This window comes from Mus caroli, chromosome 14, assembly GCF_900094665.2.
Source record: "Mus caroli chromosome 14, CAROLI_EIJ_v1.1, whole genome shotgun sequence".
NCBI classification, from domain to species: Eukaryota; Metazoa; Chordata; class Mammalia; order Rodentia; family Muridae; genus Mus; species Mus caroli.
In genome coordinates this window covers 78,469,498-78,484,506 of record NC_034583.1, presented here as the reverse complement: position 1 = coordinate 78,484,506, position 15,009 = coordinate 78,469,498, and the positions used below count along the sequence as shown (strand labels likewise).

At 39.6% G+C, this 15,009-nt stretch overlaps 1 protein-coding gene across 2 annotated transcripts in view; it reads right to left on the bottom strand.

Annotated features, from left to right (window-relative positions):
* Tdrd3 (tudor domain containing 3) overlaps nt 1-15,009 on the bottom strand; it is a 126,453-nt gene that overhangs the window by 79,573 nt on the left and 31,871 nt on the right. Inside the window, exons 2-3 of one of the 2 annotated variants that reach the window (XM_021181871.2) lie at nt 7,628-7,712; nt 6,052-6,117 (exon numbers count right to left, since the gene is read on the bottom strand). In XM_021181871.2, coding sequence (XP_021037530.1) covers nt 6,052-6,117; nt 7,628-7,712 — 151 coding nt within the window. Of the gene's footprint in view, nt 1-6,051; nt 6,118-7,627; nt 7,715-15,009 lie in introns of those variants that run through there. The other variant, XM_029468708.1, reaches the window with a different exon arrangement.

Genomic DNA, 15,009 nt, shown 5'->3' with positions numbered 1-15,009 from the left:
AAAAAAAAAAAAGAAATGTTAAAGCCTTCAAAAACCTATCTTGAGGTCAGGCATGATGGTGCATGACTTTAATCCCAGTACTGGGGAGGCAGGGCAGGTGAGTCAGGAATACACAGAGAAACCCTGTCTTGAAACTTAAAAACAAACAAACAAAAAATATCTTGAATAATCTCCCAACCTTGAAATTCCCAAACAACAACAGCGACAGTTGTAAACAAATGGCCCTCCATTGATTTGAGTAGTTTCAGCAATTGACCCAGGATGGGAGCAGGTGAAGACTGCATGCAGAGGCCCCACTTCCCACCTGACCTTTATTGCTCCTGAGGGAACTTACTTTTATTTTATTTATTTATTTATTTTTGCCTATTCACTTGACATCTGCTCACTGCTCTCCTCCTGGTCACCCTTCCCACAAGCCTTCCCCATCCCTCCTCCCCTTCTCCTTTGAGCAGGTGAGGCTACTAAGGGTATCCCACCCTGGCACTTCCTCTCCCACTGAGCCCAGACAAGGCAGCCTAGCTAGTGGAAGAATACATCCCACTACATACAAAGCTTTGGGGCAGCCCCCTTGGGCTGTAGAACTTATTTTTTTAGAGTGCCATTGTTGTTATTGTTATTTTAGTTTGCAGAATGTATCTGACTACACTTAGAAGGACTGCATTACTAAACCCCTGTAAATGAAACACAAATTCCTAATTTTATTCATTTTTCTGAAAAATACAAGAACATGCTTAATTTTAATAACTCACTCACTAAATGGAACACTAATAAGCTGTTATTTACAACAGACTACATTAACCAAGAAGAAAGAAAAGAGCTTTCGATTAAAACCTGAACCTTTTACCTGTTCTGTTCTGTTTTTTCTTAAAACTATTCACCCTCTAAACTTGAGAACGAGAATGGTTCCTTCTGAAATTTAAGGCTAGGCAGCCATCTTGTGGCTCACCTTGGTATTGCTGAAGCTCTGACCAGTCACTTCAGCTTGCAAAAATGAAGCATTAAATCAGCTTCACATTTTAAAAAGTCATATGCAACTGTCAGGATGAGGACTTACAATTTAAAAAGAAATAACTCTGGAACGTGACTGCTGTGTATCAATTTCTTTCAGGTTGAAACCTTGCCTCCTGGAGGGCGGCTCAAGAGACTGTGGGGTAAACCAAGCCCTGCAGAGCTGAGAGAGATTAATGAGGCCCTCCCTAGGCTGAGGGGACTGTAAACTGCCTGGGAGAGGCTGCTCGGAGTCCTCACTTCTCTGAATGACAATGAGTCCCAGGCAGATTCTCCAACCTGCCAAGCCACCTGCAGGGCATTCAGACAGGCCCAGGGTGACACTTCTGTGAAGCCATTGCCTTTGAGCCAACACTTGCTCCCTAGGCAACTTGCTCAGATAGTTCTGCAAGGAACCACAACAAAGTCCTTGGTTTACCTAACTAGACATTGTTGCTCAGTATTTGTTACTTGATTGGTTGGTGGTTTAAAGGGAACCAGAAACAACCAAATGAGACATTGGTATCCCTCTCTCCAGGACAGTCTCCCTAAGCTATCTGACACATTTCCTGTTAGGCTTCTTCCACAATGTGCAAAACCCTCCAGTAACTGCACTGAACACAAAGCATTCAAACTACGCTATCTCTTACAATTACCAAGCCTACTTTGTTTTAAACATCTACGAAAATAACAAAAAGTTAAAATTAAACAGAGAAAAAGATTAACTATACTGCACTTACACTGTGACTACTTCCCATGGTCTCCAGCTGTCCCAAGACTTCAGAACATCCTGTCCTTAAAAACCTAAGAGATTACATGAGATACACACATACACACACACATACACACACACACACACAAGTCTCTGTCAGTTTACCTCCCTGCCTACCTACCTCACTGGGTCTCTCTCACACACAACACACACAACACAACACAACATACACCACACACACACACACATTCACTAAGTCTCCAACATTTAGGGCTGGGGGGGGCAGGGAGCCTATGGAATATGTAGCCTGGAGAGGGAAACCTAGAGGAAAACCTCTGTCTACCTTCTCAACCACTTTCCAAGTCTCTACTTGAAATCTATGAAATTACAGTCAAAAACATGGTACATAAAAACTTCAAAATAATCCCACAGATGGAATGAGAAGGGGAAAGCGTTAATATTCTGCCTGGACTCCACCCCCACAGTTACCTGGCAACAGCTAGGTTGGCCTGACCTACTATAAAAGGGGCTGCTTGCCCCCTCCTCTTACTCTCTTGCTTCTCTCTCTTGCCTCCTGCCCTCTCGCTCCCCCTCTCTCTGCACTCCCTTACTCCCTCTCTCTATGTGGCCATGGCCAGCCTCTACTTCTCTCCTCTCTCCTCTCTGCCTTTCTCTGCCTCTACTACTCTTCCCCTCCCCATGCCATAAATAAACTCTATTTTATGCTATACCATCATATGGCTGGTTCCTCAGAGGGAAGGGATACCTTGGCAGGGGCCTGCCAAGGCACCCATTCCCCCCATACCTCACCACACGCCCATAGAACATATCTTAATATTTCTTTATCTTTTTATAATCACAACAGAAAGCCCTCGGGGAAAATATCATAATTACTAATAAAGTAATTTTACCTTTTGCAATTCTATGTTCTCCCAAAATAATCAGTGATAATAGCAATGATTAAGACTTCAGCTGCAAAATCCAAATGAAGTATTTTTCTGAAGGCCAAGACATCTTGAAATGAGATTAAATACATAGTAGACTACAGACCGAATCAAAAATCTATTAGCTTTCCATTTTCTTTCTAATTTGAAATTACCAAATCATGAAAATAGTGTTATCTTAGTCTTACTAATCGTAACAGCAACAACACAAATGTTGGCCTTTTGGGAGACGAAATGTAGCCTCCTCCCATCTACCTCTAAAGAGAGTTACTGATCTGTCTGGAAAGGCTCCAGAACAATGTGAAGCATTGGAGGCCTAGTGACTTAGCTTCCAAAGGAGCTGGGGAAGACATTTACGGGAGGCTTTTTAAAAATAAATCACACACAACAAATGGAGGAAATTCCTACAGGATGATGGTTCCCTCTTCTCCTTGCTTCTAACTACTTGGGAAATTTTCCCAGTCCTCAAACATCTTTCGTTGTCTCCCTCTGAGATGGGAGTGTCACAGACAGACTGGGATTCAGGAAAATTAGTCACAACAGGGCTAAGGCCATCGTTGATCCCATCACAAACATCAGAATGGCTCAAGGACGTTCAGGACTAAATCTAGACAATAAAGATAGGTCCATGTGCTTGATTCTTTCACTGAATTCTTTTGGGGAGCTCAGTATCGAGCAACCCAGCAGAGGTAATTAATTAACATTCGGGCACTTTTAGATTTCAGAGAAAACCATACCATTCTGAATGTAACAAAGTCACCATGTGGAGTACACTCCATTGAACACTTCAAGTTCAATATCATTTAATATTTCAATGGCATACAGGAATAATACTTTAATAATATAGATAGTAACCTCTAGAAAGATTAACTTGTCAAGAATCACTAAATTTAATAATTAGAGACACAGGGTCTGGATGACGCAATGGCTGTACTTGTGTCTTCCTGGTTTGTTATTGGTCCCATCATATTCTCCACACCTGATCTGACTCATGGCTTCCCCACCTCTTTTTTTTTTTTTTTTTTTTTTTGGTTTTTCTAGACAGGGTTTCTCTGTAGCCCTGGCTGTCCTGGAACTCACTCTGTAGACCAGGCTGGCCTCAAACACAGAGATCTGCCTGCCTCTGCCTCCCAAGTGCTGGGATTAAAGGCATGCGCCACCACGCCCAGCTCCCCCCTCTAAAGACATATACTGTAAACGTCCTTTTGACGTTTTGACATTGGCTGAAATATTGTAAAGTTGCTTCCCACATCTGCTGTGTTTAAGAGCTAACGTAATTTAGCTTGCTCTCTTCCCCTCTCAGCTTCTCCGTTACCAATCTTTCTTCCTTTCTTAATATAAAAGGTAAACTAAAGAGTATTATTCCATACTAAAATCCAGCAACTACGCTTCATGTCAGAAGTTGCTAGTGAAAGAAAAATATAATCAATAACAGAACATAAAAAGAATGATCTAGCAATTTCTATTCATTCTATATATAAATTAACATCACATTTAAGTATGCTTTACATAATAATTTACACAGCAAAGTAAACAGCTAATGTTTAATTAAAAAACCATACTTACTAATATAGCCCTATAGCTTATTTACAGATTAAAATAAAGCTTATTTTAAACTAGAACTGTAACATATGTAATTTAGTGGTAGACTATATCCTTATAACAAACAGATACTATTACCATGATGAAATGCTAGGCAGTAAATCTTTGTAATAAAGCTACAAAGTATAGTGAGTGGCATTAATCTTCAGTGCGCACTAGAAGTTTATCTCTTGGATATTTAGCCTAAATACAGCTGCATTTAAATAAAGTATGTAGAGTTCTAATGGCCAACAAAATGAGTACAATCTATGTATCAGCTTTTAAATTTTCTATTAAACCTGTTTTCAAAACCTTTTCATTCCTGCTGTGAGTGGAATTGTATCTGGTCTCAGCAGCAGCTAGTCAAAGGGAAAATATAATCAATGAGGAAGAACAGAAAAAGAAATACCTAGCAATTCCTATTTCATATAAAAGGGATTCTTTAATCTATTCATTCTATGTATAAATTAGCATCACATTTAAGCATGTTTTAAGTGATAATATGTATCACAGAATATTCCACATTATAAAGTTTTGTTTATTGTTATCAACTGCCTTCAAAAGAGATCTTTAAAAAATACTGCACACAACTTTAGAAGCAAAACTGTGCTCAGAAAGTGACCAAGACAAAGAAGGTCTCCATCTGCTGGTGAGCTCAAGGCAGCAGCAAGGTGAGCTCTGAGTCTGCGAACACAGACACAACAGGCAGACAGTAAACACGGCTACAGTGAGCTCTCACTGTCTTACCCCAACTAGACAGAGATGGCATGGACTATGGTGTGATTACTGTCCACCACAGCCATCCACAGCGGACACCCAACCAGCAGTTATAATGTGGGGGTTTTCCTAAGAATGCTCCCACCCAAGGCCAACATCTCCTAATAAGGATTAAAATACAAATTATCAGGTTTCATCTTCATGCTACGGACTGGAAACTCAAGCAGGGGTAGGGATAGTTCAGAGACTAAGTCAAATTCAGCAGAAAACTACATCTGAGAACAAATATTTCTGTAGCAAAAAGTCAAAAAAGGAAACAAATTGGAGAGAGCTTTGTAAAAACACACTAACAATCAGAAAAGAATATTTGACATTAACAATAAACAAAAGATCCAAGGTCAGTGGGGAAAGAATCTGTGGTGGTGACGAGTGTACAAAGAATGATGGTGAGGAGAGTGACCCCTGCTCTTCTCTCCACTCCCTCTGGGGAGCGTAAAGACAACACTGAGACTATAACACAGCCAAGAAACTAACTAACATCGATACAGGACCAACAGCATAGCTTAAATTCTTTACTAAAATATTATACATTTATTTTCAAATTAAAAAATAACTCAACAGAAATGTGCAGGAAATTTCATCCCTAACTGATTATTTTTAAAAGGTATTCCTGCATTTAAAACTGAGGCCCCTGAGAAAATCCGTAAGAACAGCTGTCTATGAAGCACACAATGAAGCAGACCCAAACATACATCTTTGCCAAACTAACAACCTCACAGCCATATGCTTTCATATTCATAAAGGACCGAGCAAACTCAGTAACCGTTTACAAACGAACCTACAACACAATTGGAAAGAGGACTTGTCGGTCACGTTAGTAATGCGACAAGAGTCACATGCCAAGCTAATACACCATATTCATAATTTCTAAATGGAGTTTTTAACATTTAAAATTCACCAAAATTTTACTTTTAATAACGTTCCACAAGTGAAGGGGAACAGCATGCTAAGTCTGAGGCCGCCCGCCCGGCCAGCAGGCCGTCCATCAGGCCAGAGTGCACACCCAACGTGTAATGGCTGCCGTGGAGCGAGAGGCAGCCTCCTCTTTACCTTTTCTACCTTTCCACCGTTGATGTCACTGGGAAGGAACTTCTTGCCAATTGTTCTCAAGTCTGTCTAAAATAAATATTTTATCATTAAAATAGAATTATAGAAAATTAAAACTAAATTCAGGCTTAGGATCAAAAGAAATTACTTTAAGTTTATGGAACAAAAACTAAGCAAACATCTTTAACTAGTAATAAATATATAGTCACTATTTTCAAATAATGTACTGGCATCTGTGCATTGCTCCGGTAAACAAACAGTTAGAGGCAGAAGCAGCGCATTTCTTTGTTACTCTTCTACCTTAGTCATTCTTCTCCATTGAAATCCCCAACAAAGTACATCACTATGTCTTACTGAAAGCTAATGCCGTATCCAAATATCAAATGATAGCTCTGGACTACAATAAAGCAGTATATGTTTTAATAACCAAATCCCATATATTCTTAACATCCAGAGCCATGAAAACCAATCAGTGCACCAGTCCGACATCCCTAGTGCAGCAAGCAAAGGCAGCGACAGGGAAGGGGGCCTCTGGGCAGTGGAGCGGCAGCGCCTGCACTAAGGCTCTCTGTCTCCCTGCTCACTATGTAAATGACAGCGGTGAGGGCAAACGGTGAGGAAACGGCAGGTATGTGTAATTCAGCAAACCATCACACACAGAAACTAAAGCACAGCGGCTGCTCACAGAGGTGACAGGAGCATCCTGACCTGTGACAAGTCCATATACAACATGGGGCTCGTCAGGACTATGGGAGGGGCTGTCTTCCAAATGAAAACCTAAGATTATGTGGAAGGTCATTCTATGGAATATGGATCTCAAGAGAGATAATAGACTGTCTTTTATACTTACTAAGCACTCATAGTGTGCAACAAATTAAGACTGCACTTAATTGTTTCTGAATAATTCAAATATTTGAACCTAAACTACATGCAAGATTTTAATGCTATTTCTTAATATTTATATTTTCCTACTTACAAATGAAAACAATAATACTTGTCTTTTTCAACACAAAAATCTGAGCATAAAGAAACCATCTAACCCTGAGATACAGAGAGTGGACAGAGGCTCAGTGGTCACAAGCAGTTGTTGCTCTTGCAGAGGACTTGGCTTTAGTTATCAGCACCCATATGGCGGCTCATAAGCATCTGCGGTGCAGCAACATCAGCTGACTTCCCAGGCCACCAGGTACACATTTATACAGGCAAACAAACCACGAGTATACATAAGAAAAAAGAAATAATGTTTTCAAATAAACTAAGGCTACAGCTAATCTAACGCAAACCAAATGGAAAACTGTTTTAAAGAATTGTCAGTTGTTACTATTATGAAGCTACTCAAAATATAGATTCTATAAAAAGTTCAAAAGTGAACTTTTTCCTTTTCATTGTATTGTATATGATATTTACAACTAGCTAATATTGTCATTAAATTCAACAAATATCTCTGTAACTTAAAAGAGACAAAAATTAAAGATCTCTATGTTATTTACTTATCATAAAACACAGTTTATGATGAATTTTTCATTGATATAGCTTAAATTTTAAAAATGTCTAAATAAAGTTAATAAACGTAACCTACATTGAGAGCAATCAGAATGATGTCATTTATGCTGCCTTTCCCAGGAGAGCTTGTGCAAGCTTCAACGCCTTCATCTGAAAGGTACCTGTTAAATAAAATAAACAGCATAATAGTATCTACATTTAATATTAAGCAAAATTTTATAATATCCAGTTTTATTTTCTATTTAATACTAAGAGCAAAACATTCTAGTCTATATACTACCCTAAGAGTAGTGTATATATACATACATATTTTTCTATACCCTTAATGGGATAATATATAAAAATAAAATTATCCATATGATTTGTGAGAAAAGCCACTGAATTCTAAGTCTGTCTATGATGCACTATCTTAATTTCAGTAGAAATGACACATTATATAAGTTTAATCTGCTTACAAAATTTCCAAAATGATTTTTTAAAAAATGAACAAAAGATTCCTTGGAATTGTCTTCCCCAGGGAAGAGCACAGTAATTGATCATCCAATACCAAATATGAGTCAGTCAGTCCTGAAAACATACACACAGTAACATTATACAGACTGGGCAGTTTATTTATGCATTTAAGAATATATATGCATATACACACATGTATGTAACAATAATTAATGAAAATAAAGACCATTTATTTGCAAGAGAGCAAGGAGGGGTGTATGGGAAGGATTACAGGAAGGAGAGAGGGTGTGAGAGCATTATACTTTAATCTCAGAAAGAGAATATGCATTGTTTTAAATGCTGCCTGAGTTAGCGAGAAGGCTCAGTTAGACAAGGCACTTACACGGTGTCCTGGTAACTCTAGTTTGATCCCTGTCACCCACGAGGTTTAAGACGAGAGCCAACTCCCACAAGTTGTCCTCTGACTACCATGTTTGTACTATGGTACAAGAGTACCCACACACACACAAATAATAAAATTATTAGTGTCACTTAATTACCATTCCCAAGCATTTTATTCAACTTCAAAAACAACCATTTCAAATCAGCAGTTAACTCCAATTAGATGGAGAATTACAGAGCAGCAGAGCTGAAGGTCACTACCAACACCTTCACCTCAGGTGGAGAGACAGACACACCCAGACCCTGCAAACATCTGGACGGCAGAAAGCCAGGGTAAAAGACAGGCTATTGTTTCAACCTTATTTGCTACATCCAGGTATCAGGGCTCAGGAACATCCACCATAACCAGGATGGTCAAAACAAAGCCAGCTTGCCCTAATCTATCTCTGAGGCTGGGACAATCCACAGGCCTCCTGGGCAGCAGACCTGCACACTGCACAAGGCCCTACCACCAGGCAGCCATTACCCAGCTTCAGCATGGGGACCAGGGAGGCAGTTACTGTCTGATCTCATTTCCAGCCCTTGTGCTTTTATTTAGCCAAACAAAGCAGGCTTCAGCTCACATGGGCACATGCACTCTGAGCTACGAAGGAGCTTGTTGGGTTATCCACAGAGCAGCACATGCTCAGTCGTGAGCTGTTCAGAGATGCGGTGTGACACTGGGGCGATTTCTCTAATAGTGAACAGTCACAGCTAACCTTTTCAAGTGAAAGTAGAAGGGGTCTTTTATGCCATTTCATACAGCACAGGAAAGGGAAGAACACAATCAGACCCGCAACTAATGTCCTTACCAGCGGCTGTCAGCTGAAGGTGTCAATCACTTATGCTCCTGTTTTGTCAAGAGTTCACTAATCATATACATATATATATGCATATATATATATATATACATATACATATATACACACACACACTTAATACATAGTCACATACATAAACATATATATTGAATAGGTATATATCCGTGTTTATGTACATATACATGTATATCTCCACTCACTGAGATAATCAATGTCCACTTAAGTGTGAACTGAAACTTGAACTTCGAAAATAACAGGAAAGAGTCTATTAGTACATACAGACAGCACGTAGGCTTTAAAATGTCAATGAGAAAAAAAGAGTGGAACCATCCTCTGAATTAACAGGGGCTCTATCAACCTAGACACAGGAGCCATGTGACAATGAAGCAATAGCAATGTCTTCGTGGGACTTTTACTGCAACTTTGTGTTTTGGTTTCTTGAGGGATGGGGGAAGAGGGATGGCAGGGGTGTGTCTCTGAACTATATTGATTATTTGCTGCCACACTGAGTCACTAGCTCTTATATGATATGTGGATATCAGATTGAAAATTTAATATGTAATTCCTGATGGAACATGAAGATAAAGTAACTAAATTCCAATAACTCAAGCTACTGTGGGCACAGAAAACACATGAAATGTAAAAAAAATCACTAATGCTCACACTAGAACCACTCAATACATTGAGACTGCAGAGAGCATGTTTCCACCTTCCCTCCACTGCACAGACAGCGCAGCCCTGGCAGTCTGCTGCCCTCCACTGCACAGACAGTGCAGCCTTGACAATATGGTCTCCAATAAACCTTTGTTCTACCCACGGAACAGTCTACTTTACAGGCTTCACTGTGCCTTGCTTAAAAACATCTTAAAAATTCAAACAATATACAAAAAAAAAAAAAAACCCAAACATATAAAAAGGCAGGCCCATAAGAATAACAGATTATTCAACCAAAACTTTTAAAACCAGAAGGGCATTGAAGGATTCCCTATTGCCAAACCATTTTACTGTTATCAGCAAAATTATGTGACATAACTGAAGAGAAAATACTTTCCATGATAAAAATTGACTAAGGGTGTCTATGACCACTTAGAAAGCGCTACAGAAGATACTCTGCGGTGATTTGAACTAAGAATGACCCCCACAGGCTCATCAGCCAGTGGCACTACTTGAGAAGGATGAGGAGGTGTGGCCTGATTGGAGGAAGTGTGTCACTGGGGGCTTAGAAACCACAAGCCAGGCAGGCCCGGCATCACTCTCTATTCCTGATGCATGCAGAACAGAATGGAGAACTCTCAGCTCCTTCTCCAGCACAGTGTCTGTCTGTGTAATGTCAGGTTCCCTGTCACGATGATAATGGGACTAAACCTCTCATCCTCTGAAGCAAGCCCCAATTAAATGCTTTCTTTCAGAACAGTTGCCATGGTCACGGTGTCTCTTCACAGCAACAGCAGTGTGATCAAGATAAGAGTTAAAAGAATCATTTGGCAAATCCATCCATAAGTACACAAGAAAGAACAAGCCACACTAGAACAATTGAGCTGTGTAGATGTCCAGTACCTGATGACCATACAATGGAATTGTAGTACCTCTACATAATGGAACTTCATTCATGTCTAAAGAAAGTGAAATGACAAGGAAAATGGATGGGACAGGAATTAGTATACAAAGTGAGGTAACCCAAAAACACTTGCTCTGTCTTATACATGGATCTTCAAGATTTTCAATTTGTGTGCTGAATTTGGAGTGTTCAGAGAGGCCTGAAAAGTAGACCCGTCCATGATAGCGGGAAGGGTGCAAGGACTTAAGGTGGCTGAAAAAGCAGAACACATGACAAAAGTAGACAGGGAAGTCTGTGGGTTAGAGGGTCAAGTGCAGGCGGGGAGGTGAGAGACAGGCAGGAGGGCGGATAAATTAGCAGACCCTCGCATGTGCTCTCTCTCTCTGTCTCTCACTCTAACACATACACACACACACACTCACACTCACACACACAAACACACACACACACACACACACACACCGGAGGGGGATGAGTGTGTGTAAATGAACAAAATGTACATAAAAGTGAATGAAAAAAGTTAACAACAAAAGGATGAACACAGGTATCCTGTATGGATGAGAATTTTTCTTCACAAGGGAAGCATTGGTTATAAAATAAAAATCTCAGAGCAAGGGAGGTCCCAGCAACCTCACAACAACACAGTTGTTGCTTTTAGTTGACTATTATACCAAGATAAGAGCTTTTCCTAAGGACATAATACACTTCAGTTGCAGGACACAGAAATCAAGCTGGAAATATAACTTTTTCTATGGTTTACATATAGATGGCCCAAATTTTATATATATATATATATATATATATATATATATGTGTGTGTGTGTGTGTGTGTGTGTGTATATATGTGTATATATATGTATATATGTGTGTGTATGTATATATATATGTACATATACATATGTAAACATATACATATATACATATACATATGTGTGTGTATATATATATATATATATATATAGAAAGAGAGAGAGTGTGTTTAAAGTCCCTCTGAGTATAAGTCCTTGGTGGTGGTCTTAATTTAGTAAACTTCTCTCAATACAACATATATTTCACTTAATAATAAACTATCTTTAGAATTGTTTTTCTCATAGCTAACTTTTTATGATTTATGTACAAATTGAAGATATTTTTTGCTGCTATATTAGTCTGTTATAATAATTTTCCTGCATATACATACATTCACAATACATTAAACATTAGTGTCTTTTACACCAAATTTTAGTTTGTTATAAAAATAGACACACTTAAAAGTCAAAGAAATCATAATGAAAGTCATAGTACACAAAGGCCTAACTTCAGAAAAATAATCTGTAGCAGAAATAAGAAGGACAAATAGGCAAAAACTTATTTACAACTAACTAAACACTACAGAGTATCTATTATCCTAAAAAGCTATTTAAGGAAATACAAAACAATATGGATACTTAATAATTAACAACCTGCTGGTCAACTTTAAGAATTTCAATGGCCAGAGTAAAGGCAATTTAAAAGTTCTAGGGGAAATCTTTTACAAAGCTATATCTAAGGTAACATTTTAAAGCATTTAAAATTTGGAAACTAAAAATCAAAAGTTGTTTTTGTTAAGGACTGTCTTTGAAGAGCTGACATAACAGGGATAATTATGAAGACTGCACTACCGGAAAAGACCACAAGATGGCAACATCGATTCACTAGTAAAATACTGCATTGCTGCTGGAAAGCAAAGCTTCAAATAAACGTACTAAAGCAGGCTAGGACATTTCATTGTTGTTGTCGCTGTTGTTGCTGCCAGGAAATAAGGAGAAAATAAAATGGACTGTTGGAATTTCCGAATTTTTGTTTGATATAAAAATCAAGTTTAGAAGAAACTCCTTTAGTAGACATTCAGAGGTACAACCTGATAAAACAAAACACAGTCCATGAAAAGATACATTTGTTTACTTTGTTTCTACACTTATCCTTTGGAAATGCAGAAATTTATGAATACAGTGTGAGTGTGTGACTGTGTGTGTGTGAGGGTGTTGCATAAGTGGACGTGGGGTTCCAAGGTTGGCATGGGCACACTGTCCTCCAAGCCCACCATAGTAGACAGGTACTGTACTGAGCCCGGAGGCAGCTGCTCTGATGCTAGCATGTCTGAATGCCAGGGTCACAGGCAGGCAGTCACATCTGCACTGCTTATGTCTGTCTGGGGCAGCCCAGCTCCGGTGCTCAGATCTGTACAGTGAGCACCTAATTCTGTTCTGATTTGTAATAGCTACAAAGATACTTTCTTTCTTTCTTTCCTTTTTTTTTTGGGGGGGGGGGGNGGATNTTTTNTTTNTTGACATTTCAAATGTTATCCCTTTTCCGGTCCTCCCCACCGTCCCCAGAACCCCCCTATACTATTCCCCCTCCCCCTGCTTCTATGAAGGTGTTCCCCCACTCACCCACTCACTCCCACCTCCCCGCCCTGGCATTCCCATACAATGGGGCATCAAGCCTTCATAGGACCAAGTACCTCTCCTCCCACTGATGTCCAACAAGGCCATCCCCTCCTACATAGACAACTGAAGTCACGGGTCCCCCTATGTATACTCTTTGGTTGGTGGTTTAGTCCCTGGGAGCTCTGGGGGTCTGGTTGTTTGATATTGTTGTTCTCCCTATGGAGTTGCAAACTCCTTCAGCTCCTTCAATTCTTTCTCTAGCCCCTCCATTGTGAACCCTATGCTCAGTCCAATGGTTGGCCATGAGCATCCACCTCTGTATTTGTCAGGCTCTGGCAGAGCCTCTCTGATACAGCTAGCTATATCAGGCTCCTGTCAGCAAGCACTTCTTGGCATCTACAATAGTGTCTGGGTTTGGTGACTGTATATAGGATGGATCCCCTGGTGGGGCAGTCTCTAGATGGTCATACCTTCAGTCTCTACTCCATACTTTTTCTATGTATTTCCTCCCATGATGATTTTGTTCTCCTACTAAGAAGGATCATAGAATCCACACTTTCATCTTCCTTCTTGAGCGTCATTTGGTCTGTGAATTGCATTTTGAGTATTCAATGCAATCACCATCAAATTCCAACTCAATTCTTCATAGAGTTAGAAAGAGCAATTTGCAAATTCATTTGGAGTAACAAAAATCCCAGGATAGTGAAAACTGTTCTCAACAACAAAAGAAATTTGGGGGAATCACCATCCCTGACCTCAAGCTGTATTAAAGAGCAATAGTGATAAAAACTGTATGGTATTGGTACAGAGACAGGCAGGTAGATCAATGGAATAAAACTGAAGACCCAGATATGAGCCCACACACCTACAGTCACTTGATCTTGACAAAGGAGCTTGAATCATCAAGTAGAAAACAGACAGCATTTTCAACAAATGGTGCTGGTTCAACTGGCAGTCAACATGTAGAAAAATGCAAGTTGATCTATTCTTATCTCCATATACAAAACTCAAGTCCAAGTGGATCAAGGACCTCCACATAAAACCAGAGACACTGAAATTAATAGAAGAGAAATTGGGGGAAAGTCTTAAACACATGGGCACAGGGGAAATTTTCCTGAACAGAACACCAATGACTTAAGCTCTAAGATCAAAAACAGACAAATGGGATCTCATAAAATTGCAAAGCTTCTGTAAAGCAAAGAATACTGTCAATAAGACAAAACGGCAACAGACTGGGGAAAGATCTTTACCAACCCTACATCCAATAGAGGGCTAATACCCAATATATACAAAGAATTCGAGAAGTTAAGACTCCAGAGAACCAAATAACCCTATTAAAAAATGGGGTACAGAGCTAAACAAAGAATTCTCAACTGAGGAATACTGAGTGGCTGAGAAGTACCTAAAGAAACGTTTAACATCCTTAGTCACCAGGGAGATTCAAATCAAAACAACCCTGAGATTCTACTTCACACCAGTCAGAATGGCTAAGATCAAAAACTCAGGTGACAGCACATACTGCAGATACTGGAACACTCCTCCATTGCTGGTGGGATTGAAAGCTGGAACAACCACTCTGGAAATCAGTTCTTCAGAAAATTGGACAGAGTACTTCCTGAGGACTCAGCTATACCACTCCTGGGCATTTACACCCAGAAGATGCTCCAACATGTAAGAAGGACACATGCTCCACTATGTTCATAGCAGCCTTATTTATAATAGCCAGAAGCTGGAAAGAACCCAGATGCCCCTCAACAGAGGAATGGATACAGAAAATGTGGTGCATTTACACAATGGA